The sequence below is a fragment of the Macaca mulatta genome, chromosome 2 (assembly GCF_049350105.2).
Source record: "Macaca mulatta isolate MMU2019108-1 chromosome 2, T2T-MMU8v2.0, whole genome shotgun sequence".
Taxonomy (NCBI): domain Eukaryota; kingdom Metazoa; phylum Chordata; class Mammalia; order Primates; family Cercopithecidae; genus Macaca; species Macaca mulatta.
This window is the reverse complement of record NC_133407.1, coordinates 143,409,755-143,434,484: the sequence shown is the minus strand read 5'-3', so window position 1 is coordinate 143,434,484 and position 24,730 is coordinate 143,409,755. Positions and strand designations below refer to the sequence as shown.

At 41.7% G+C, this 24,730-nt stretch overlaps 1 protein-coding gene across 1 annotated transcript in view; it reads right to left on the bottom strand.

Annotated features, from left to right (window-relative positions):
- ITPR1 (inositol 1,4,5-trisphosphate receptor type 1) overlaps positions 1–24,730 on the bottom strand; it is a 355,422-nt gene that overhangs the window by 160,311 nt on the left and 170,381 nt on the right. The window contains exons 17-32 of the mRNA XM_077993346.1: positions 23,954–24,112; positions 21,695–21,867; positions 19,224–19,343; positions 18,077–18,274; positions 15,620–15,871; positions 15,000–15,141; positions 14,098–14,278; positions 12,584–12,771; positions 11,071–11,209; positions 10,343–10,401; positions 8,180–8,341; positions 7,933–8,103; positions 7,384–7,449; positions 6,525–6,662; positions 3,110–3,235; positions 416–616 (exon numbers count right to left, since the gene is read on the bottom strand). Coding sequence (XP_077849472.1) covers positions 416–616; positions 3,110–3,235; positions 6,525–6,662; positions 7,384–7,449; positions 7,933–8,103; positions 8,180–8,341; positions 10,343–10,401; positions 11,071–11,209; positions 12,584–12,771; positions 14,098–14,278; positions 15,000–15,141; positions 15,620–15,871; positions 18,077–18,274; positions 19,224–19,343; positions 21,695–21,867; positions 23,954–24,112 — 2,475 coding nt within the window. The remainder of the gene's footprint in view (positions 1–415; positions 617–3,109; positions 3,236–6,524; positions 6,663–7,383; positions 7,450–7,932; positions 8,104–8,179; positions 8,342–10,342; positions 10,402–11,070; positions 11,210–12,583; positions 12,772–14,097; positions 14,279–14,999; positions 15,142–15,619; positions 15,872–18,076; positions 18,275–19,223; positions 19,344–21,694; positions 21,868–23,953; positions 24,113–24,730) is intronic.

The window sequence follows — 24,730 nt, the reverse complement described above, 5'->3', positions numbered from 1 at the left end:
CTGCTTCTCAAGAAGCATCAGGCAAAATTTTTTCAATCTAATTAATTATGTGAAAAATTTTAAAAAATTCATAATCCACAAGAATGGAAGTTGTTCTGGCTCATTGGGTCCTCACTACATTTTATCTCCATTCTCTATAATTCAGTTCCTTATTCCTCTTTCTGTCCCCTGTCAGAAAAATCCAAGCCATCCTTCCTTAGAGCAAACTGGTTGCTATGAAATATCAGATCAGATTCTTGCCTATATCTACAACTTAAGCTCACACAAGGGATGACACACACATATGCACACACAATTACTTTCTGTCCTTCTGTATGGCTCCTGAAGAGGGTGCAAGTTCATACAGATAAGATTAAATAATTGTAAAATTTCAACAGAACACCAGATGGAGGTATATAGAATATATAACAATCACCTCAGCCATAACCATGTCTTGGCATTTTTTAATAAATTTCCCTTCTGCCTTGACAATTGTCTGTAAGAACTTTATATACTGGACGTTCCGACCGTGAGTCTCTATGCAGTGAACGAAGTGCTGAACGACTCTCTCGTTGATCTCACTGCAAAGCTGGAAATTGTTCATGAAGATGTGCTGCATGGTTACTGCCTCCAGGATCTGACACAAGAGTGAGGAAAAGAGCACAGGGACAGGTCAAAAAGCTGATAGAACAGATTAAAAAGTGAGAAAAAGAAGAGTCCACTGAAAACACACACAAGGGAAGCATTTAAACCCATGAAGATAGATTTCTCTCATTCTTGCTTCTGCACTACCTTTTTAGTAAGCTTTTTTCACTGACATACAAATAAACATACAGAAAAATACACAACTCATTAGCATTCAGTTGAACAGATTACAAAGGGACCTTGAGCACCCAGATCAAGAAACAAAACAGGTCTCCTTTATGCCTTATCTCACAATTTAACTACTATTTTGACTTGTATAACTAGATTAGTTTTGCCTGTTCTTAAACCTCTTGCACTCTTTTTCACTGATATATAAGTTCCATTGCATGAATATATGACAATATCTTTATTCTATGGTTGAAGGATATTTGGAGTAGGATCCAGTTTTAATAGAAACATTACTAGTATTATAAATACTAGAGTTGCTGTGGACATTCTTACAGATGCCTTCTGGTGTACTTAAATTCATACTTCTGTTGGGTCCAAGAACAGAATTGCTGGGTCACAAAGTATGAGTATGTTTGGCTTTAGAAGATACTGACAGCTTTCAAAAGATGTTAACAACTTGCATTCTACATTCCAGCTGTTCCTATCCTTGTCAACACTTAGTATTGTCAGTCTTTTAAATTTTAGTCACAGCTTACTGTGGCTAAACATAATTTGCATTTCTCTAATGTCTAATCATGTTGAACACTTTGTCACATTTATTGGCCATTTGGATATCCTCTCCAACAGGGTGTCTGTTCCAGTTTTTTGCCTTTACATTCTTATTTATTTATTTATTTGAGATAGAGTCTTGCTCTGTCACCCAGGCTGGAGTGCAGTGGTGCAATCTTGGCTCACTGCAACCTCCACCTCCTGAGTTCAAGCTATTTTCCTGCCTCAGCCTCCAAGTAGCTGGAATTACAGGTGCTCACCATCATACCCAGCTAATTTTTGTATTTTTAATAGAGACAAGGTTTCACCATGTTGGCCAGGTTGGTCTCAAACTCCTGACCTCAAGTGATCTGCCTGCCTTGGCCTCCCAAAGTGCTAGGATTATAGGCATGAGCCACTACACCTGGCCTATTTTTAAAAGGTCAACCTTTTCCTTAGTGACTTTTTTGAGTGTGTTATGTATATTCTGGATATGAATTCTTTGTTGAGAACGTGCATTGCAAATGTCTCTTACTCTCTGCCTTGCCTTTGGATGCTCTTAATGGTGTCAGTGGACAAACAGAAGTTCTTAAAAGAAGTCCAATTTATCAATTTTCAAAAATAATTAGTGTTCTTTGCATACCTTGTAAGAAAATTTTGCTTACCACACAGCCATGCATATTACCTTCTAGAAGGTTTATTTTTCACTTTTTACCCACAGTTATTGAGTTTTACGTTTGGGGTGAGGTAGAGGATTTAATCCTTTTATCTTTTGACTTTTCTTTCTTTTAACATGACACCAAGGGAACACAGGTTGAGTATCTCTTATCCAAAATGCTTGGGAGCACAAGGGTTTCACATTTTGGATTTGGGAATATTTGCATTATAGTCTCCTGGTTGAGCATCCCAAATCCAAACATCTAAAATCTGAAATGCTCCAATGAGTATTTCCTTTGCGCATCACACTGGCACTCAAAAGCTTTGAATTTTGGAGCATTTCAGATTTCAGATTTTCAGATCTGGGATACTCAACCTATATTATCCTACAATTCAGCACTCCTTTTCCTGGAAAGTGTTAGCAGTACTACTGAGTGAGTGTGCGCATGCACAAAGATGTCCTTTGCAGTACTGTTTACAAAGCTAAAAATCAGCCATTGCCTAACTGTCCATTAATATAAGAATGGTTTTTTAAAAGTTACAGCCATTCTATGGAATGTCATTTAGCCATCAAAAGAATGAGAAAAATTTCTCTCTCTCTGATTTGCAAAGGCAGCCATAATGTGTTAAGTGAGAAAAGCAGAACACAAGACAATGTGTAGAGCGCATCATTTTTCTTTACAAAACCTATAATACATTTAATATACTTTCAGAAATATATTTAACAAACTAAGATGTATTATAGATATGTTTGTATGGAGATACTATATACGTATATATAGCCACAGAAAACTTTATGCATGACCTCAGGAAGATGTGGCAGGAGAGAGATTCAGCCCCTCTGTATTGCTGAAGTTTGATACGATGAAGGACTTGACTAGGAAAATAAAGATATGTATCTTACTTTATCCATCTCACCTTCCTCCTTTTCCCCTCCCCAACTCCTGCCATTCCATCCCCAAAAGATGAGTATTTATGTCCTCCTGATAAATTATGAAAATGTTCCCCTTTGGAATGAATGTTGCATTATAACAAGCCCCAGAAGCCACAATAGCCAAAGAACAAGCTGTTCCTCCTCCCTCTTCCCTGCCCTCCTCCCTCTACAGATTTGCAGACTGGCCTCAAGTCTTACCCCTGGGTTGAGAAACAGGTTTATGTGTTTATGTAGCAAAGCTTGATTCTGCTGGTTGCCTGCACAGAAATTCTGCAAAAATTCATGAGCCAGCCTCATTATCTCTTGCATCTTGGTATCTTCGGCCTGTGTGGGAGGAGAGAGATGAAAGCACTGATTGCTGGGCCAGGAGACCAGCTTCTCCTATACCCAACACCTCCTGCTAACGTGGGAGTCAGAAGGTGTTTGCTGGGGGCCTGTTGTGGGTAAATATTGAGGGGCTGCACTGCTGACCCTGAAAAGAAGCCAAAAACTTGTCTATGCTCAATGATGAAAGTGAAGATCTTATTTGGGTGGGAGGGAGCACTGCAGAGTGAAGGCTAATAGAAGGCATCCACAAGTCCATCATCCAGCAAGGACTGAAACTTCTGAACCCCCTACTTCTAAAGACAGGGAGTGGCTGGGCACAGTGGCTCATACCTGTAATCCTACCCCTTTGGATGGATCACTAGAGGGCAGGAGTTTGAGAACAGCCTGGCCAACATAGTGAGACCCCCATCTCTAATAAAAAATAAAAATAATAAAAATTTTAAAAATAAACAAAAACAGGGACTGACAACAGAACAGGGGCTGACTTCCTCACTGATGCTGAGTAGTCATTTTCCCTCTTGGGTTCACCTTTTTAAGTTGTCCAACCTATTAGACATTAACTTTTGCTATCAGCTTACATGGCGAACTGGAAATCTCCTTAGATTATACATTAGAACAACTGTGCCTGCCATAACTCCTTTATCAAGTACAATTTTTAACCTCAGACTTAGTTTCCCCATCTGCAAAATGGGGATAATACCCTCCCTGGCATTTCACAGGTTGGATTATCTGATTCATACATTAATAGCATAAACTCAGTATTTGTAGAGTTAAATATTCTATAATAAGCCAATTCTATAAAACCCATGACCATTGTGTCCAATTCTAAACAAGCAAACATTTAAGAAAGTAAAAACAGAACAAGAATTTCTAAAATGGAAATCATCCTTCATATTTTTACAGCCCACAATAGTCTTCCTAAGTCTTCAGAGCCATCACCTCATTTCAGAGGCAAGAGAGGATAGCAGGTAGGAATGCAGGTCCCCAAACCTGACTACGTTCCTCTTATCCCAGATCTCCAACTTCCTGGCTGTATGACCTGGAGCACATTTCTTAGCCTCTCAGTGTCGCTGTTTACTCATCCATGAAAAGGAGATAACAAAAGTGCACACTTCATACGATTGCTATGAAGATTAAATGAGAAAAGTCACATGAAGTGCTTAGACAGTGATTACTCTGTAAATGTTAGCTACTGGTTCCGGGCTAGACTGAGGTCAGCAAACTTCTTCTTAAAGGGCAAGGCAGCACATACTTTGGGCTTTGTGGGTACAGAGGGAATATCAAGGACATTATATAGGTACCTATGTGACTATTTTAAAATGTAATAACCATTCTTAGCTGACATGCTGTTCAAAACAGGTGGTGGATTAGATTTGGCCCATGCCTATAGTTTGCTAACCCCTGGTCTAGAAAAATAATTCTGTGATAAAACAGAGCTAAGGGAGAAAGGTGAGCTCCCAGCTTTGATAATCAAACCAAAACAGAGGAAAATTTAAAAGGACATTAATAGCAAGTCCCAGGACAACATAATGGGGATTACATTTTTCCCTTATTAACAGGAGGAGTGGTGAACCTTCTAGCTCTAAGAAATCAGAGGGCTTGGGATAGACAGCCACTGCTGGTTGACAGCAGTAACCTTAAACAGTTCCACATGCCTCCAGTCCTCCTGTATAAAAGGAATCTGCTGTGCACAAGCTAAGTGAAGAACCTTTGTGGTGTGAAGTGGATTTTTCCAAGGTAAGCAAGCCCCAAAGACATCAAGTCACAAGAGGTTACCTGTGGAGGATTCCTCCACCATTCTTTGGAAGTCCGTGCCCATCCAAAAGTAAATAAAAGCGTGCATGTGCACACACACATATACACACACACACACACACACGATATTCTGCCTTTGAGTCACCAATTCCAACCACATCTGGTTACCTGTAGATTAATCCCGCTCTATGAAGGCATGACTCTCATTAGGGAAACTGATGATATTATGAGACAACACTATGGTCAGTAAATGATCCCCTCGCATTCCTTACACAAGAGGAGGTAGATCAGCTTGTTGGTTCTGGTCTAAATGATAGGCAAAGTTTGGATGATATGCACACCTGTATCAACTGCAAATTAGCTATGTTATTATACCTATGACAGGGATTACGCTTGGACTGTATTCGTAGCTATTGAAAGGCCTGACCTGCCCAATTCATATGGTCCCCATGACTGAGGAGGAAGTTCCTTTTGCAAGAAATTTCCTAGGGTGGAAAGCGACAGGCACAGGGAAGGCAGCAGGTCCCAGCTCCACAGTGAAGTGGAGTCAGCTTCACTGTACATAGCTGTGCCATCCATGCAAGTTACTGAACCTCTCCAGCTGCAGCTTTCTCATCGAAAATGGGGCTGAAGATAGCACCACTCATCTCATCCATGTGTCTTGAGGATGGCAAGAGCTAATAATGTGTATAAAGGCCTCCGCATAGCGCCTGGCACCCTGCAAGCACCTAGAAATGAGCCTTCATCAGGTGACTCTTCTCTAGCAAATGAGTCTCTCTAGCAGTTAATAGTCAACTCAAGAGACCTGAGTCTGAGCCCATTACCTCTAAACACCCCCCAAAGCCTCAGTCTCTTCATCTGTCAAGTGGGCACCACACAAATACCCCAGTGGGTCTTGTAGGCTTCAACAAATGACTTCATAAGCGTCTTGTCAGCCTACATTCACTCAAAGCACTGTCAGCCTGCTCCTGCCTCTGTAAATCAAATACAGATCAATGACAAATACTTATGTGAAAAATTAGAGGCAAAGTACAACTTCCAACAACAGAAAAGACCTACATCAAAGCATCACCTGATAAATCCAAATACTTAAGCAGATGTCAGCATCTTAGTGAGGACCTCAAAAGTGGGCACATCCCCTGTTCCCACATGCACTTAATAGCTGGTGTTACTTAAATTGCTTGAGTCACATTGCAAATGAAATTGAAACACACCAACCCGTGGGTAGACAGAGGTCTAAGCTCTGACACAGACCAAGATGTCTGTATCCAATGCGGCTTGGGAGTATGGAGAATAAATGGACTCTCTTTCTTTACAGAATCTTAAAACTGGGGATGAGGATTATTCACGGGTGACTGTACTTTATTTTTCAGATGCTCTGTTTCATATCAATATCTGAAATTGCTTTGTAGTCACAATAGTCACACTGGATGCATTTCTTCACCAACAATATCCAGATGTGAAGGGTTTGGGGAAACCCAGGAATCCGCCCCATCCTGGGAGCAGCTGCTGAGCGTGAGGCCCCACTCACCTTCTCATAGGGAATCTGCAGCAGCTCCAGCACCACGGCGTGTGCACCCATGTTCCGGAGCAGACGCTGCTGCTGCTTCCTGCTCTTTCTCACCGAGGCACTCTCCTGAACACAGAGTTTGCTGAGCCGAATCAAAATCTAGTAGAAAGAAAGAAATCAGTCTCAGAAAACTAGGAACTACAGCTGGAAAACAGATTGCAGGGGGTGGTGGTGGGCAGGTAGGCAAAGGGAATAATGCATTAAAAACCTACAACGAAATTCCTTCAGTATGTGGCATTTCTGTTAATTCCATCAAGCCAAATCCATAAGGCTAAGGGCACGTCTTCCAGAATAAGCAGGGGATAATGGCTTCAACAACAAGTGGGACAGTTTCAGAGATATCACTTAAAATGGAATGACCTGGCATCATTGCTGAGACCCTGGGAAGAGTTTGCTCTGGGGTAAAACACACAAAGCTCCCAGCCTCCCAACTTTGAACCAGCTTAAGCAAAGGTTTCCAAAGAACTACAGCTCTCAGTGGGGATGCTGTGTGCCAGGCACTTAGATGACCCCTGACAGTTTTCTCAATTAGTCCTTCCTTCAATTGTAAAGCTTCAGAAATATGTGGTGCCTATAAAAGGTAGCACCTATAAACAGTGAGGAAGCTGAGGACACAAATAAGAAGAAGAACACAGCTGGGTGTGGAGCCCAGATCTGATGCCGAAATCCATGAGCTTAACCTCTGAGCTCTACTTTCTCCCTGTTAAACCACACGAAGAAAAAAGCTCAAATGTGTGTACCTTCAACTTGACTATCACAAATGAAAGCCCCTTAGAGAATTCATAAAGAAGGGAAATACGGTGGTGGGGGAGGAGCTTACCTCTTTGACCACTCTGTAGTTGTAGCTGCTGGTGCTTTCATGCTTTTGTGACTTGTTATTTCCCTCCTAGGAACCAAAGTGAACACAAGTGTGATCTGTACGACTCATGGGCTACTGTCAGTTTGTTACAGCTAGCATCAATCTTTATGAAAGAAAGGGAGTTCTGCACTGTTTTCCAATAGTCATGCTGGGTTTATGCCCCACTCATCTACCTACTTGCTATGGGTTTCCTTGGGAGGGGATAGTGGGCTGGGCCACGGCTAGAGAACAGGTCAATTCCCAAGTGGGTCTGTAAGGGAAACCTGGTGCTAATTCACTCAACGTCAAAGTCTCTTCTACACAGTCTGAGGCTGCACAGGAGACATAGCTAAACTCTGATTCATAGCTTATTTCCTAGGCCAACAGCTGTGATCTTAGCGACTTAACAAGCAGATCTCTTGAAAATAAATCCCATTCTATCACATTTATACCTAAAACCAGAGGAGGATGCTTGCTAGTTTTGAGAAGCCCATCCACCTACTTTGGCAGCCTAACCTGTGTTTCACTCACCTCCGTTTTCTTATGTCCATTTTCGCCAGATGCACCATCCATGGTTTCATCGGGGCCCTGCCCTTTGTACACCCAAAGCTCTGACTTTTCCACGATGGACCTCAGTTGATCCAAGTCTTGTTTGATCTGTTTGTAGTTGTCCACATCTTGGCTGGTAACCAGCAGTTGAACCTTAATGAATGCAATCCATTAGGTGCACACAACAGCTTCTTGGACAGACAACACACACGTGGGTGACCTGAGCTACCTGTTTGAAGGCCTGGAGCACCTCCTGCCTCTGGCTGAAGTGTCGGAAGAGGAGCTGCAGGGCCCCTGACACCAGGGGTGGATAGTCATGCATCGTCAGGTGGAGCAAGACACGGAGAAAGGTTCTGCCGCCGTGATCGTCCAAGTCCAGTGGGGTGTTCTCCTCGCTAAAGGAGCACAGGGAGGGGGAAAGACCAGATGAATCACAAATGCCTCCTCTCACGTACCTTGGACCCAGATGCCCCTAACCTGGTTAGATTTCTAGCACTATGATCTCCAGACAAGCAATTTCACTTTTCATTAGCTCCTTTAACAATACCGCCTTGCTTCATCTTCAACTATATTGTGAGGTGAGGAGACAAGTAAGATGTCATCATAAAAGATAAGTCAAATTTTAAGCCAAAGTCCCTCCCCTCCCAAAGTGACAAGACTAGCATCAGAACCAGATTCTCAACATCTACATAGGGTGTTCTGCTGGGCTTCATCTGTGGTGTGAGAACTGCAAGAGGATGTGTTTCTCTTATTAGTTTATGTAATTTTATTTTTAGAGATGAGGTCTCGCTATGTTGCCCAGGCGAAATTCAAACTCCTATGCTCAAACCATCCTCCTGCCTTAGCATGCTGAGCAGTTGGGTCTGTAGGTATGCACCACCATGCTTGACTATATTAAATATTAATAAGCATATCCTAGATCCAATGGCAGAGTACTCCATAACTGAGCACTGCCAGTCAATTACTGGGTCTGCATCTACATTGGGTTTAGAGGCAAATGAATGACAAATGGTGGAATCTTCATGGTTGCTGGCTAATAAGAAAAGCACAGAGAGGACTTTATAAATACTGTATTCATGCTGTGTATTCCAAAAAGGTGTGAAGGTTTCAGTGCTGTTTAATATGAGGAAAATGGCGGGAGAGCTGAGTGATCACACAGCACATGGAACCTGTATTAAGATAAACTCACAACACCTTGTTTAAATTTCAGATAAACATCTTCCATCACAGTATACAACGTTGCTAATTCAAATTTCACAGGTTTTACATTAAGCTTGAAGGTAGACTATTAACACTGGTGGGCCCCAACAAAGTATTCAAACCCTTATGTAGTCCCCTCCCACACTGACACTGAACTTGGCCACGGGATTTGCTTGAACAATAAGATACTAGGAAATGCAATGCAAGCAGAGGCCCAATTAGCACTTGCATACTGTTGGCTTGTCCTCTTAGAACATTTGCTCTTTGAGTCAGCCACCATGCTGTAAAGAAGCCCAAGTTATCCACATGGACAGAGAGAGAAAGAAGTCCTGGCCTTGCAGGCATTTCTGCTATAGTGTCAGAAATGTGAGTGCAACTTGGATGTGCCAGCCCCAGTTACCACCTCACTACAGTGTGACAGACCCAACAGTGACTACCAGCAGAAGAACCATCCAGTTTAATCAAGCCACAGGGCCGTGAGAGGTATTAATAAAATGGTGGTTGTTTGAATCCTTAAGTTTTTTGGAGTAATATGTTATAAAGCAATAATCAAACCAAGTGTGCTAATTATAAGAACTACATGCACAGGGTGTTTATACCAAATTTTATACCTGTAGGTATAAGGGTTCCATAATTATAATAATGTCTTAAGTCAAAATTGACCAGTGTGGTATTTTTTAAAGGGATTCATAGATTAATATTAGAAATCATGAAAGAACAACAGATTTTGCTTTTTTTGTTGCATAGCCTGTAAGGAGCTCAGGGATAAAATTACAGCCCAACAGCAGGACATGATCTTACTAACTTCACTCTGTTTTGAGCCCCTCTCTCTTTCTATTCTTTCTTTTGATTGCATTTCCTCACTATGTAAAAATAATCTTGTAATGTAGGTATTCTGGGAAATCTCCTTAAATCCTTTCTGTCCTAGGTGGGACACACACACACACACACACACACACACACACACACACACACACTCTCACACACTCTCTATCTCTCTCTCCCTCCTCCCAATCAAGCCAACTGAGATAACTCTGACTTCAGTACTAACAGTTCCAAAGATAGCACCAAAACAACCTAAGCCCAGACACTAAACATTTACTAACATAATAAAGGGAAGGCCTCTGAGAGCTCTGGAAGAGCAGACTTCCCAACTGTAGAACCACCTACAAAACAGTAACTGAAAATATACTTTCCTTCCTCCAAAGATGCCTTCTGCTTGTTCTTCAATGTGTTCAAAGTCAAGAGCACCTGAAAAGTTAGAACATATCACTTCAGATGCAGGAAGGCCTGCAAACATGCTGCCGGTGAACTCATACATAAGTTTTGCAGGGTAAATCTGTTGCGTTAACCCCAAATCTTCCAGGACATTATATTGCAAAGCTATGTAGAGTGACTAACCCAGATGATGTTACCCCCGTATTCCACATTCCTGCCCCTTCCTCCCTCACTGCATGGTGGCCTGGTAAAGGAGAGTGATGATCTCACTCATGGAAGCTTGGGTTTGATAGATGGGATTATTTCTACTACTACCCTCTCCCTTCACCACTAGTTCCTGGACAGGGAACAACTTCCAACATGAGTAAAAGCTGCTAGCGAACAAGAGGTCTCCTGGAGAGTTTTTTGTTATTGTTTTTATTTTGGTATTTTTTTGGGGGGGTGGGTAACCACAACGCTGGAAACCTCAACTGTCGCATGATTAAGACACTCCAAGATGGAAGGAAACAAGATCCAACTCAGAAGGAATCTGGGCTCTATCAATTATTCCCCTGCTCAAAAAGAGTAAGTGCCAGGAGGATGCCCTGGCACAATAATCAAAACCATTTTTACCCTTTTTCTAGAAGATACTGTTTGCTCTCCCCCATTTTCCTTAAAGCCAGGTCCCATTCTATGGCTGAAATTCCATTCTGAATCACTAACCTGGTACATTACTTGGCCCTTCTTGGCTGATGTTTCCGGAGGATGTTTCTGAAGTCTGGGAATTGCTTTCATCAAACTCTCGCTTAAATATACACAGGAGGCAGGAGATCCTATAATCCAACCTCACATTCAAAATAAACTAAAGATTCAAGTGGAAATGGAAACAGATTGGTTACATTAACATACCACCTTGATTCTGCCAAGCCACCACACACTGGCAGGGCCTGGTATCAGCTCCATCAATTACCTTAAGCACTAAGTGAGCCAAATATTTGGCTTAGATTTCAACACTCATTTTAACAACAGCAGACTTCCATGGGGCATATGAAGTCTGCCCATAGCACCTTAGCCTCTAGTGTAAACTTCAGCATCCTGGCAATTAATTTAACAATTAGAACACTAAATCACTCACTCCTGGCTCCATAAATGGAGTCTATAATAAACAAGACTCCATTTCAGTAAGTGCTGAATGCCAACTCTGGGCCTAACACTGAGAAGAGTAAAGTTGCCTGCTTTGGATTTAATATAATTAACAAAAAAAAATTTGCTTTTACTATGGAAAATTAGCTTGGTTCCTATTTCCTATTTCTGGTTGTTTCCCCTGGTTTGGGTACAAACCCTTGGACACCCTCTTCTTTTGCCTCCTGTATTCCCTTACCCTCTATTCCAACACAGGGTCACTTTTCCCAGGATTGCTGCTAGAACTGAAAAGAAAGATCGAGCAGCTGACATCATGTAGGGATCTCACTCACATTCTTCCTTCTATTCTCCCCTTGTCTCTGCTTAGCCCTCCCAGCAACTTTTCCCAGTCCAACGGCCGTCACCTCTTCCAGAGGGAGACAGATCTGTTGCCTGCCTCCATGCTCTCAGTGAATGTGTCCTACTGTCTGGTGGACATCCTATTTGCTATCTTCCCAGGGCCTCAAACTCAGTGTTGTACAAAAGTAACCATGATGGTTAATTTTAGATGCCAACTTGACCGGGTCCTAGATAGCTGGTACAACCTTATTTCTGGGTACATCTATGAGGGGGTTTCCAGAACAGAGTGACATTTCAATCAGTGAACTGAGTAAAGAAGTCTGCTCTCACCCAGTGTGAGTGGACACCATCCAATCCACGGAGGGCCTGGATAGAGCAAACAGGTGGAGGAAGACCGAATCCACCTGTTTTGGAGCTGGGACACTCATCTTTTCCTGCCTATCAGAGCTCCAGGTTCTCGGGCCTTTGGCCTCAGACTGAGACTTACACCTTCAGCTCCTCTGGTTCTCAGCCTTGGGACTCAGGCTGAATCACACCACTGGCTTTCCTGGGACACAGCTTGCTGTGGCAGACCGCGGGACTTCTCGGCCTCCGAAGAGGAGGAGCCAGCTCATAAACAACATGGAGGGATGAGCTAAGAATTTGCTCCCATTTTCTCCCCAGAAAGCCTTGGGCTCCATCAGAACAGAGGGACTGGATCTGAACAGTGCCCCTGTGACACACCCTCCCTGCCCCAGCTCCAGCTGGTGGATACCTGGAGTATCTCAATGATCTTCAGCTTGGTGTCCATGACCATGATGTCCTCCTTCTCAGGCTCTGCCTGCTTCACATTGCCTTCAGGGGCAGCAGCCATGGGAGTCATAGGCAAAAAGCCTCCTCCCCGGAGCACCACCTGGGTCATCAGCTCTCCCACGCCATGAATAGACCTCATCACGTTACTGCCTAGGAAAGGCCAGGACAGACCACGGTCACCATGTCTCCAGAGAATGCTCGGAGGCATCTGTCAAGGGGCAGGGGCTCTTTGAGATAAATTATTTAACATATCCCTATTCCAGCATAATCTCAGGACCCTGGAAACCTGGAAAGGTAAATGCACATCAAAAATCTGGGCTTCTGAGAGCAATAGAAAGATCATGGACTTCGAAATCCCCAGAGGGGCATTTATGTATATTAACTCGCCCATCAAATTTCATTTTTGCAAATTTTCTTTAGAGACAGGATCTTGTTCTATCGCCCAGGCAGGAGTGCAGTGACACAATGATGGTTCCCTGCAGCCTCAAACTTCTGGGCTCAAGCAATCTTCCTGCCTCAACGTCTCAAGTAGCTAGGACTACAGGCACACATCACCACACTCAGCTAATTTGTTTGTTTGTTTTGGTAGAGATAGGTTCTCTCTATATTGCCCAAGCTGGTCTAGAACTCCTGGCCTCAAGCAATCCTCCTGCTTCAGCCTCCCAAAGTGCTAGTATTACAGGTATGAATCACTGTGCCCTGCCCAAATTTTATTGATCATCAACTATGTGCTTGTTATGAGCACAGAACTAGGTATATAAAGTTAACAAGGCACAGATCCTGATGCTGCCTGACCTTAGGTGCATCATATTACCTCTGAGGCTCAGTCTCCTCATCTATAAAATGGAAATAAAGGAGCTCAACAAAAGAACTAAATGGTATAATGCAACATGACTTAGCATAAGACCTAGCAAATAGAGATAAGTGAATGTACTTTTTTCTGTTCTAGCTGCAGAAGACCAGTTAACAATAATTGATACATGATACCAATATCTGCCGACTCTGACCCTAAAACAGAGGAAGAAATAAACATGCAAAGGCAGATTGTCCTACTCACAAAGTGGAAATAGCTACCAAGATACAAGCCTGAATTTTCTTACATCCTAAACAAATATTATTACCAAGGGCCTCACGAATGTCAAGGACAACAACAGGACATGTATTTGTTATATAAACATTCAAAGTGTTAGGTAACTTTCAAATTGTTCAACAAAATATACACATGACTCACACATAAATACAAAGGAAAGACAGTAAAATGTGAATAACTGTTGACTCAAAGTCATGGGTGCATGGGACTCCATCATACTGTTCTTCCAGCTTTTCTTTACACAGTATTTGAAAATGTTCATGATGAAAAGTTGGGAAGGAATGAGCAAAGAAAGGATGTGGCATCACACATAGGGTATGACATGAGCGTAACAGGAAAGGCTGGGAGGGCATCTCTCAGATGTATGGGCACCCTCAGATACTCACTCTTCAGCTTCTCCACATCATTGTTACCTTTATTCTCTTCTCCTTTCGCCATCTTGCTAATGGGGAAGATTGTCGTCACATGCACACAGTCCAATATGGCCAGAAGGATCTTAGTTAATCGTAGAAGGTCAGAGAAGTTGTAGAAACCAAAGTATATGAGATTCCTAGCTAAATTTACAACCTATTGTATAAAATAAAAGAAGAAGATGGTATTACATAAACTGCACCCCCTTCAAATCCATTTGATGTTGACCAGTTTAGAAATGACAGATTTGGACCTTCCTTATGGTAAGAGAAGGCATGTATTTTCCTTGCACTTTCTGATAAAATTTCATTTTGTTTCATAAGGAGGAAAAATAAGAAATGGAGAGCTACTGATCTGCTCTGATGACTAATTAAAAAAAAAAGACCTCATCATTTGCTCTGCACAGCTTCCCAAGGATAATATTAACACAAGGCAAGCAGAGTTATTCCCAACAAGGACACAGGTAATAACATTCTGCAATCCTCAGAAATACAGCTCTTAAAAGGCAAAAGTAGTCTCAGAAACATTGTTAACTCAGAAGTAACGAGGATTTACGTTCTGCAAATGATTAATCTATAGCAGATCGCAAACACAGTGTTTCTCCCTTGTCAGTTTTAATACAAAGTGATGTTCTATCATTTTATGTGGTTCAAGTCACCTTGTATATTTCTTTTAAGAACATAACTACTATTAAGCCATGTGACTGGTATCTGTTTTATCTTATTCTGGAACAAAACCAAGCTGAATTCCTTTCCATTACAAAACCAGAGCATCATGACCAAAATCACTACCTACTCAAATATTTTCTATTTGCCCCATAGAAAAATGACCACTGAGAGGCAGATAATACACACAGATCATTTCATTTGTGAGTTACCTCAAACGTAAGCTTATTTTTCTCCTTATCAGAGAAAGGGAACCGCTGACAAACCACATCTCTTAAATATTCCTCCACAAACTCCATGGTCTGAGCAAATCTCTCCTTAATTTCATCTTTGGAAGCTCCACTACTATCATAGCTGAAAAGAAAGGAGAAAGAAAGGAAACAAAATTTCAAGTTATTCCCAGAGAGGTCTTCCTGGGTCACTCAGCTTCAAAAGTCAACATCCGCTAACCCTTGGTGTCCCTTGACCCTACTTTATTTTTTCCCTCCTTAGCACATATCACCAACTATATGTTTGAGTCGTTTATCTTGCCTATTGTGTCTTTCACCAACTAGCATAGAGACTGCTTTCTAGCTTGTTCACTGATATATTTCTTGAGTGTGGCACAGAGTACACACTTAAATATTTGTAGAAGAGGAGATAAATGATATAAAAAACATGATCATGCCATCTTTTACATTCTTGAGGAAAAAAATATTTGCCATCCATTTAATTTTATTTTAAGCTAAAAAAACAACACTTCATCTTTCTTCTAAGATTTAATGAGACTATATGGGGCTATCTACTGCCGCACAGAACAACGTAAAGTGAGGTTTTCAGGGGCCAGGCTCACTCGTCAATGGCAATCTCCGAGGGAATCTCTGACCAGAGGCGGGCATATTTCACGGGGGTGACTTGTTCCTGGGGATCTCGGTCCACATGCATGTGAAGCATGAGGCGGCAGAAGGATGCCCTGAGGTCATAGGGCAGGTTCTCGTCAGACATGCAGCGGAGAATGAGATCGACATCCAGCTGGCCTGAGATTTCATTGATGGCCAGGTATTGGCGGTCCAGACACATCCTGGCAAAGAGGTTCAGCTGATATCTAGAGGAAAGAACAAGGGCACACAGCTCACGCTCCAGAAATCATTCAGGATGAATGCAGGGTTGCCTGGGCAGCCCTGACTTTCATGGGAGTGACATTTGGCCAACTAAACTCATACATCAACACCCCTAAATTGCTCTTGTACACCAGGATTTTGGCTTTGGTACCAAGCAGATCAAAGAACTGTTCAAGCTGTGCAATAGAGTGTGGGTTGACAGCCAACAGGAACACGTGTCTATCCAGCTGTGTTGGAGCAATTCTGTGACGACCTTATTCCATTAGGTCCTTGTTTACTTTGTAAAATAAATGGGGAATGCTAAGGCCTAAGATGGTTGTCTATTTCTATCCCTTCAGCTGTGTTTCATACAGTAAAGACCATGTAGGAAATGTTAAAGATATCACACATATTAAGCCTACTTAGAAATTTTATAACATTTTAAAGATCTTACATCATGTAAGTCACTCTAATTCCTACACATGTAAAAAAACCTTTCATGTACAAAAGCAGGAGACTCCTCACTTTTCATCTTCATCCAATTGCAAGTGAATGTTGTTAACTGGAACTTGATCAATTAAGGGACTCTTTCTCATTCACTTGGGAGAAGATTCATCAAACATTGAAAGAGTAAACATGCTTGAAATGTGAAATAACAAGAAAGCCATAGGCTTTCAAACTAACAAATATTGCCTTCTAACTTAAAAACCCTATGTATTTCTAATAATCATGATTTGAAGACATCCTCAGCCTCATTAGATATCAGGGAAATGCAAGTATAGACATGACTCTATTTCACACTTATAAAATTACCAAAAATTAAAAAGCATCATGATATTCAAGGTTAACAAAGATATGAAGAAACAAAGGTTGTCATCTACAACTGGTGGGCGTGTACATTGAAACATCCAATTTAGAATTGCTTAGTAAAGCTTAAAATATGAATATCCTCCAAGCCCACCTCCCAGTGTGGAAAGGAAACTCATACATATGCTCAGAAAAATTTGAATGAAGATGTTTTCTGACATGAAGAACTGTGGCATGTGACCAAATATCAAACAGCGATGAAAATGTGATAAATCAATAAAACAGAATATCATCCAGCAGTCCAAATTAAAGAAATAGATCAACCTCTATTAACACAGATATGCTTCAGTACCCATACTGAATAAAAAAGGCAAGTTGTAGAATGATATTTGGAGTACAGTACCATTTATATAAAATTTTAAGTAGAGATAAAATACTACATATGATTTATAGATGCATACAAATGTAGCACACAGAGAATGTGGATAGGATGCACACATCACACATGAATGAAAGAGAACAGAATACAGGAGGCAAGAATAGCCATTTTATCTGCAAAGTTTTATTTATTTTATTAAAAACTAATAAAAGCCTTGCTTTATCTTCCCTTTCCCTTTCTTTTAAAAGTATTTATTGGTTCACTTCCCTTCTTTCTTCCCCTTCCCTTCCCTTCAGGTGGCAGGGCTGGCAGGTCTTCGAGCTGGAGCCAAGCAGACACTGGGGACTGAGGAGGTGGCCAGCAGAGGTGAGACAGGTACACACAGGGGAACGGGCAGACAGGGAAACATACAGGGAATCACGGCAGCTGGAACGAGTCATGAAATGGAAAAAATGAAGGCTAGAATAAACCCCATGGTGTTGGAATGGAATTGGAAGTATTAGTGTAAGCACATGATTTTTATTATATATTTGTGTAGTTATAGAAATAGACATGTGGATGAGTATGTAGATATATGTATATACATACATACATCTTCTGGCTCTGTCTATAAACATTTGGTGAGATTGGCACTATCACCTTTATTTTGCAGATAAAGAAATTAGAGCATACAATCAAACTTGGCCAGGGTCAAAAAGCTGGTAAGTGGAGAGGTCAGGATTTCACCCCACAGCCTGCCCCTTACGTACCTACCACCATATCTACAGGCCATGCTGCTTAAGGATAAATTGTCACCAGGGACTGATGTGAGCACTCATCCTTCTTGGGACCCAGCCACATCCAGATGTCAATTGACTGAAATCTTATACTCTAAACTCCTAAAATACACATCTGGCTTTTTTCAAGACAATCTCACAAGATGACACCTTGCGATTCCTTGAAGTAATCAACAAACGAGCAACAAATTCCTAAGTGCCACTGTTTTGGGGCAACCCAATCTGAGCCCCACATGTGTCCCACGCACCTGTAGTAGCTGAGAACGTCTCGGTCCTCCTTCTGCCCTTCTTTAGCGTCCTGCGCCAACTCCCTCACACTCTTGCTACGAATCTCTTTGTTGCTGTCCCTCCAAAACAGCCACACCTCTTCCTCGTCTTCTCCTGCCTCCAGAGCATTCTCTCCAGTGGAAGAAACGCCTTCAAACTCAAAACGAGAAAGAACCAACCTGGAAAACAAGAAGAAGGAAAAACTCTATTTTTTAAAATACTTTGATATCTAGCTTCACTTTCAGCATAAAGACACACGGAAAGCCACTTTTTGTTTTGTATTTCACCCAAGGGCAGAGCCGCAGAGAGCCTGACATTAACATCTTCTTATACCGTAACCCAGTGGTTCTTGACTGTGGTGCTGCTGCTCCCAGTGGACATTAGGCAATGTCTCTGGACAGGTTTTTGGTTGTCACAACTGAAATGGAGAGGTGCTACTGGCATCTAAGTGGGTAGGGGCCAGGGATGCTGCTAAACATTTTACAGTGCCTAGAACAGAGCCACAACAAAGGATTACCCAGCCCGAAATATGAAAATACCTAAACTGAAAAACCCTGCAGTAGCCCAAGCCCAAAACTGAGTTATACATGAGAATCAATGCAGTATCACTAGCTCAGGACATAATTTAGTAATTTTTTTTAAATGTTGCCCATATTACTGGCACTATAGTTCTCAGGAAAACTGTTCCTTTGCCAAAAATGAATTACTACTGTTAAGAAAAATTCTTCAGACCAATAAACACATTCTGAAGAGTAATAACTTAAAACTCCTCCCAACATTGACTTAATCTTAACACTGAATATTAATTATGTCATTTGAAATTTTAGATTGACGGTCACACAGAGAGTTTTAAACTCTTAAAATGTAACTGTGTAAATTGCTCCCCAGTGAGTTTACATGACTTTTAAACTTGTATGCAAAGTAAGTGACACCACTATGCAGAGGAGGCCACACCAAAATCAAATTCAGTAATTCTCCTAATCAAGACTTTTCCAATAGGAAGATCAAATGCCAGCTATGCTGACTTTAGATCAACTCAAAAAACGATAGGGCTAGGTTTTATTCCTCATGAGCGCCAACACGGAATGAACCACATGTTTTCCATCTAAACCCCGGCTCCCCACTCACTTGGTCTCAATCAGGATGTCAGCATTGGTGGGATTCAGTACAGCTTTACATATTAGCTCCTGGGTCACTGGAATCGATTTGTTCATGGAAACACAGAGGTCGGAGAGGTAATCTAAGAATCTAAACGGAAATAGAAACAAAACATTTTCCATAGTTAGAGCAGAGGTTAGGCTCCTGGAGCCCAACCCTTCCTTAAGTGCACAGGTCCAATGTATCTTTACCAAGACATGTCAGCAGCATTCTAGGTCTCGATGCCAGTGTTTATGGCACCACCAGAAACCCACATGCTAGAAAGAAGGAAGAGGAAGCAAGAAGGAGAGACAGTAGTGGCTGTGGTCAAGGAAGAGGTGATGAGGCAAAGGTGAGAAGAAGGAACAAGACAAGAAAGAAGCTCACATAAGGAAGGTGTGGTGGAGATACAGGGGAACCACAGTGGTGAGAGGCAATGCCCCGATGTTTGGCTACCCGTGTTGGAAGCCCGGTTAGGATCTTATTAGTGGAGTTCTGCTATGGAGCGTTAATTTGGGGAAATTACTAATTTCACTGTGCTTTAGTTGAGGCTCATCTATAGAAAAGGATAATGTGTCACTTCTGAGGGCTGTCCTGAGGACTAAATGAGATGATTAACGGGAGTGCTTCCATTGCTCACTAGCTGGCCCGTGAGCAGGCTCCAGAAAACGCGGGTTATTTTCATGGGTATAGTAGGTGTTTTTACAGCAACTGTGTCTGCGCTCCATTGTAATCATTTGTGACACCCACACTGTAAATTGCTTCCTGCTTCAACTGAAAATGTGGGTCTTAATTAGAAGGACAAGAGAAGGGGAAAGAAATGGGGACAGGGTGTACGAAAGAGGAGTAGATCTGTGTGAATGAGATACAATCAACAGAATTCACTAATCTATAATAAAAACGCTCAACCAACAACTGAACTTGCAAGACTTACTGATTATATTGAGGGAGGGGAGTGTTTAACTGATAAGCAAGGGGTGCTAAAAAGTGAATGAGGCCAAGTGCGGTGGCTCCCGCCTGTAATCCCAGCACTTTGGGAGGCCAAGGTGGGCGGATCACAAGGTCAGGAGTTTGAGACCAGCCTGGCCAATATGGTAAAACCCCGTCTCTACTAAAAACACAAAAATTTAGGCCGGGCGCAGTGGCTCAAGCCTGTAATCCCAGCACTTTGGGAGGCCAAGATGGACGGATCACAAGGTCAGGAGATGGAGACCATCCTGGCTAACACGCACAGTGAAACTCCGTCTCTACTAAAAAATACAAAATAACTAGCCGGGCGAGGTGGCAGGCGCCTGTAGTCCCAGCTACTCGGGAGGCTGAGGCACGAGAACGGCGTAAACTCGGGAGGCGGAGCGTGCAGTGAGCCGAGATCCGGCCACTGCACTCCAGCCTGGGAGACAGAGCGAGACTCCGTCTCAAAAAAAAAAAAAAAAACACAAAAATTTGCTGGGCGTGGTGGCAAGTGCCTATAGTCCCAGCTACTCGGGAGCATGAGGCAGAAGAATTGCCTGGACCCAGGAGGTGGAGGTTGCAGTGAGCTGAGATCTCGCCACTGCACTCCAGCCTGGGCGACAGAGTGAGACTCCATTTCAAAAAAAAAAAAAGTGAATGAAAAGAGTGAGATCCAGTCATTTGCAACAACGTGGCATGGAACTGGAGGTCATTATGTTAAGTGAAATAAGCCAAGCACAGAAAGACAAACATTGCATCTTCTCCCTAATTTGTGGGATCTAAAAATCAAAACAATTGAACTAATGGACAGAGAGAGTAGAAGGATGGTTACCAAAGGCTGGGAAGGATAGTGGGAGGGCAGCGGGGAGGTGGGGATGGTTAGAGGGTACAAAAAAAAATAGAAAGAACGAATAAGACCTACTGTTTGACAGTAAATGGGGTAATTACGGTCAATAATTTAATTGTACATTTTAAAATAACTAAAAGAATAGAATTGGATTCTTTGTAACACAAAAAATAAGTGTTGGAGTGGATGGATCCCCCATTCTCTAGTATGTGATTATTTCACATTGCACGCCTCCATGAAAACATCTCATGTACCCCATGAATATATATACCCACTAGGCACCCATTAAAATTAACAATTAAGAACATTTTTTAAAAAGTGAATGAGTGGCCAATAACTGTCATTTACTCTGCATCTACTAAGTGCCATGCATGTCACATGCATTTAGTCTAATTTTCATAACTACCCATTTAGCAGATGAGGAAATTAAAGCTCAGGAAAAACCCAAGCTCATCCAGGTGGTACATATTGGAGCTAGGAATGCACCCCCCGGGTCTCATTTTAACACCATGTTCTTGTCACTACTCATCAAAGAGCCTCACCGGACCTAACTAATCAAAACTTGTCACTAGCAGCACAAGAAAACGTAGTAAAAAGCACCAGCTAAGTCCCTGCATCTCAAAGGCACAGACACCATCCTGCATTGGCCCCACTCCCGCCTCACCTGGGCTCCCTGTTCTTTCGCACCAGGCTGACAAATGTGTCAATCTCTGCCGCGGTAATGTGTTTTTCCAGGAGTTTCCGATTATTGTGGAGCAGGGCAGTGATAGTGTCTTCGGCCAACACATCATAGCCAATCTGCTTCTGCATGAAGCCAAACTGCTTGGCTATATACTCCTTTATAGGGAGAGAAAAGAGACGTCAGCAGGAAGGATAAATGACAATATGGTTAAGTGTAGAATAAAGAAAGCAGCAACGTTTCCTGATGAGAACTACTGCTCCTAAGAGAAATTACAGAAGTGAGGGTCTTTCTACAACTTTCTGTCCTAGGGCAACAGCTGCAAACTCCTTCACATCCTTTATTTTACTAAGCCTGCCACACGAATGTAATTAAGCAAAATAGCCTGTATTTACATGGGGATATTTTATTAAGTGCACAGTATAAAGTTTAATCTAGTGATTTATGTTTCAAAAAGGTCCAAAGCTGGTTTTCACCTCTAAATGTATTCCTAATTCAAGAGGACTTAACTGTGCCCCCATTGACCTGCACTGCTAAATAAACACAGATAAAAGCCTGGATATCTGAAACAATGTTAATCTGTTTCATTTCCTTTATTTGTGGTAAAAATACTTTTTTAAAGTCAATGAGTGCATAAGAAGTTCAGGAATACCTAAGAAAATCCATCGTATGCATGGAACTCATGAATACATCTCTGGTTTCTCTCTTTTGGGATCAGATATCACGTTCCATAGAAATATTTGTGAACTGAAGGAAATCTCTTACAAATACGTGTTTGTTTCTATTCAAAGATGCTTCCCTGGCCAAGAGAGACTGCTTGCTCAAAAATTCAAGTGGCCCTTGAAACTTGCTTTAATTTTTTTCCCATTAATTCCTAAATCCCGGAAACTATTTAGGATTAACATAATGAAAACAGGCCATGTTTTTCAGCCTGTACTCTATAAGGAGGCATTGTTTAGGAACTCATCATCTGCCAGCCAGCAAAGGATCCATAAACAACTAAGCAAAGATGTCTAATCCAGCAGTTCCAAGAGGGACTAGTTTGTTTCCTCATGTACAAGCAAAGTATCTTGACACACCCCACAGACCCAGATGTATCCTCATCTGAAGATGGGAGAGAGGAACAGAATAAAATCTCTCTGGCTATTGGATTATAGTATCAACGCACTGAAGGTGAATTTAAAGCAATCACAGCTTGCCACACTTCAAAAAAAGCACTATTCAAGATCAACACTATCTTTATGATGACACGACAAAAACCCTTAACTACAAAGAAAAAAGTCTAAAAGTCCAGGTAGAGTGGCAGTCAAAACCTTAAAAACAAAAGCCTTTTGCACCAAAAGGCAGGGATAGTTCACATAAAGTGGTAAGAGTCAAGGTTATAATAAGCATCATTTTGTATGCCTATGGTACTCCATGTGGCACAAATTTTCTAAACCTCAGCACTACTGACATTTTAGGCAGGATAATTATTTGTTGTGGGGGGATGTCCTTGGCACTGCTGGGTATTTGAGAGCATCCCTGGCCTCCCCTCACCAGATGCCAGTAGCACCAAGAAGTTGTAAAACTCAAAAGGGTCTCCAGACGTTGCCAAATATTCTTTGGGGGACAAAACTGCTACCCCCAATTAAGAACCAATGATGTAGCAATACAGTTCTCAGCTTTCCTTAGAATCTGAAGGTTGTTTGGAGCCCACAAAGAGGTTAGAACATTTATTTCATAGGAGACTATACATTGTGTGTGTGTATATAAATACACACATACTATGTATAATATGTAAAATATAACTATGTATAAGATATATCTATAAACAATGAATTATAATGCCATAAAACATGAACCAGAAACAAAATAAAGATCATGTTTCTAGAAAGAGATGGAGGATTTTAAAGGTGGCAGGAAGAAAAGACTCCACTATATCTTTAATATAAACATAATGGCATCATCTCACCCCTAAGCCCTAAGGGAATATGCCATTAAAAATTCTATAAATGTAAAACCAACTCCAAAACCAGAAATCTCATAGAAAGCTGTCTGCAGAAGAGAATTCTCCAGTATGTTTCTTAACGATTCGGTAATAATATTATTCCTGGGCTTGTGTTTCCTTCCCAAGAGCAAGCTTAACACTGAACTATTCTCTATCCATTCTATAAATAGATATGTGACACTAAAAACTCATGAGGAAAGTACATAAACTTCAGGGAGGAAACTGACGACCACATCCCATCAATGTTTAATCCAAACCTGGTTCTTCCTGTAGTCTTGCTGCGAGTGTCTCAGCACCCTGTAGCAGAGCCGGCAGATGTGTCTGAAAGGAGCGTGCCGCTGGTCCCCGAGCTCTTCCAGCCGAAGCATTGGGCCATCACCGCAGTCTGTGAATGGGGCTTGTAACAACTTGAAGATCTGTTTGTGAAAATGAAGAGCAAAAATGGCAATCACTTAGGGCTTCAAAGCTAACTCTCTGTTTGGAAGTAACGCAAGCTCAAGGGTGGCTGGATTGCATCGGAAAGTTTCTCTATCCAAAGACATCCATAACCTGAACACTGCATTCGGCCCATCAGCTGAGATGGGGAACTCAATGAATTAAGTCTACCTGGACTTCACTGGTCCTCATATACCTAACAGCACAGTGTTTAGAGCGAAGTGTTTAAGAACACAGACAATGGAATCAGCAGATTCTAGGTGGAAACACATACCTTTATTACTTCCTAGCAGTACACATCACAAAGTAAACCCCCATTTCCTTACCAGCAAAATGGAAATAATAATGCCTGCATCACAAAGGTGTGGTAAGGATGAAAGTGGATGATAATTTTAAGTTGCACTAGTGCCCAGAACAAGTAATCAATGAAGGCTCCTGCCATGAGTCAGTTATTTTTTGCCTCTCAGGAATTACTACTATACAAATGAGCATGGGCATCAAGCCAGAGGTCTAATTTGAGAATCATCACATGAAACAACAGCTGGACATTTACTCTTGAACTGGAAATTCTTGTTGAAACATGATGGATTGTTAATAAA